This window comes from Triticum dicoccoides, chromosome 3B, assembly GCF_002162155.2.
Source record: "Triticum dicoccoides isolate Atlit2015 ecotype Zavitan chromosome 3B, WEW_v2.0, whole genome shotgun sequence".
Classification (NCBI taxonomy): Eukaryota; Viridiplantae; Streptophyta; class Magnoliopsida; order Poales; family Poaceae; genus Triticum; species Triticum dicoccoides.
In genome coordinates, this window is record NC_041385.1 from 168,105,714 (window position 1) to 168,108,258 (window position 2,545).

Sequence of the window (2,545 nt, forward strand, 5' to 3'; positions counted from 1 at the left end):
AGGATATCATGGAAAACATTGATCACAACATTGTTCTTAATGGCTTTGCATCAAGAAATGCCCCAAAAGGCTTCTTTTCAAAAAGCATTGAAGCATTATTGTTGATGGAGTCATTATAATTTTGTTCTTAATTGAGGTAATCATACTAGTTCCCGTTTACTAATGTTTTTTATTCATTCTGTCCTAATATGCCACTATTCAACATCACTATTGGTATTGGACGTCTCAAACTAAGAATGTGTGGTTCAAAGTCAACTCTTAATACTTGAGGGACACCACCCCAAGGTAGAGCCGCCCCGAGATTAGATTTTGATATTGTATTGCTGCAGAGGCCGGCCGTGATTTGCAGGCTGTGCACATATCTTCCACTCTAGAGCAGTCAACGCTAGCTCGAATAGACACGCATGCTTACCAGTTACCTCCTTCGGAAAAAGAAGAGACGCATTCTTATATTGCAGCACTAACCGGTCGTATTGCGCCAACGAACTCCACTCACCATGTAAGCTGCTGACCTGGTTTCGATTAGATACCCTGCGCACCCGGCCGCATGCTGAATGGTCTTCCCATTGCTGCAATGATTTCCCAATTTCCGGCATGTAATGCTTGGACGCACCACGGCTCCACTTACGATTCATAATCTATAGCTGAATCTTCTGGTTTTGTATGACTCCACTTGCCAATTCAACTAGGAACAAACAGGACGCTATCCGTCCCCCATGTAATAAGGTTTGTTGCTTGGACGCCCATCCATGGCCGTTTCTTGGTCAGACGGACCACTTTGCCGTCGCCGTTACGACCTCTTCCTCTTCCTCTGGCTCCCTTTCTTATTCAGCCCGCCTGCATGCATGGCCTGTGTAGGCAAGAGCTGCGGCATGGGTGCTCCGCTTCTGGTACACGTCCCGGTGGTGATCGAGAGCGAGACCCAGACCGGCTCGCACGATCGTTTGCCTTGCGCTGACATGATCAAGTCAACCAATGGTGGCGCGGTCAGAAACTGCGTCGACGGCCGCGCCACTAGCTGCATGCGTCGCCCCCACCCACCACACCACTGCCGGCCGCCATTGTCGCATTCCCCATGTCCTCACGCCACTCCACCGGTAAGGCAGCCGGTGGAGCGGATATAAAACGCACACGCGTGTCCTCATGTCGAGCAAGCCGCCAATAAGCACTCCAGCAATGGCACCTCAGGCGCGCGACCTCCGTTTCCTCATCGCCGTCGCCGTGTTCTCGGCCGCCGCGGCCGTGGTGAGCGCGCGGCATGGCGCCGCCGGGCAGTGCGGCCCGGTGGGGGCGATCGTCACGGAGGAACTCTACTCGTCCCTGTTCCTGCACAAGGACGACGCCGTCTGCCCCGCCAAGGGGTTCTACACCTACGCGTCCTTCATCCGCGCCACCAGGAAGTTCCCCAAGTTCGGCGCCACCGGCGACCTCGTGACGCGGAAGCGCGAGGTCGCCGCCTTCCTCGCGCAGATCTCCCACGAGACGACGGGCGGCTGGGCCACCGCGCCGGACGGCCCCTACTCCTGGGGGCTGTGCTACAAGGAGGAGATCAGCCCGCAGAGCAACTACTGCGACGCCACCGACAAGCAGTGGCCGTGCTACCCCGGCAAGTCCTACCACGGCCGAGGCCCCATCCAAATATCATGGTACTGACAAATCCACAGAGCTTACCTGCAAATTTCACTCATGGCGCCGGCTCGGTAGAACGCACACGTGCTGACCTCTGGCCGGCTGATGAACAGGAACTTCAACTACGGCCCGGCGGGGCAGGCCCTGGGGTTCGACGGGCTGCGGAACCCGGAGCTGGTGGCCAACTGCTCGGACACGGCGTTCCAGACGGCGCTGTGGTTCTGGATGACGCCCAGGGAGACCAAGCCGTCGTGCCACCAGGTGATGGTCGGCGAGTACTGCCCCAGCAGGGCCGACGCCGCCGCGAACCGCACGGCCGGCTTCGGGTTGGTCACCAACATCGTCAACGGTGGCCTCGAGTGCAACATCGCCGACGACGCGCGGGTCAACAACCGGATCGGCTTCTACCGGAGGTACTGCCAGGTCCTCGGCGTCGACGTCGGGCCCAACCTCGACTGCGCGCACCAGCTCCCGTACTAGCCTAAGGGAGTAGCCTCACGTTTCTCGATCGGGAGAAAACATAGCCTCACGTGCTAGTTGCTTGAATTTGTAGTTTAGCTAAGCCTACACAGAAAAACACTTGTATTTTGTTAGTAAGAAATCTAATAAATTAAGGTTTCTTTCTTAAACAACATTGATCGTACGGTCAACAAGTGAAATTGAAGCGAGCACGGATGACAAATATCCTGACCAAATTGAAAGCTACACCAAGATTCTCTGAAGTCGTCGTGTCTTCGGAAGTAAGTTTAGGATTGGTGTTCCGATATTTTGCACTTTCATATTCTAGTTCCTCATTTGAGCGATACCCACTTGGAGCTGACCTTTATTTTTCAGAGACAGGGGCAAGCCGATAATTTGTAGCCTCCCTGGTGGGAGTATATCGAATATAAGGCTGCCCTCAGGCAAACCCATAATA

General features: G+C 54.8%; 1 protein-coding gene across 1 annotated transcript; it reads left to right on the forward strand.

The window, feature by feature from the left end:
- Positions 1–1,166: 1,166 nt before the first annotated feature.
- LOC119281061 (chitinase 10-like) lies at positions 1,167–2,313 on the forward strand. The gene is made up of 2 exons (XM_037561702.1): positions 1,167–1,646; positions 1,743–2,313. The coding sequence occupies exons 1-2, from the start codon at positions 1,177–1,179 to the stop codon at positions 2,107–2,109; spliced, it is 837 nt and encodes a 278-aa protein (XP_037417599.1). The 5' UTR covers positions 1,167–1,176; the 3' UTR covers positions 2,110–2,313.
- Positions 2,314–2,545: the final 232 nt, after the last annotated feature.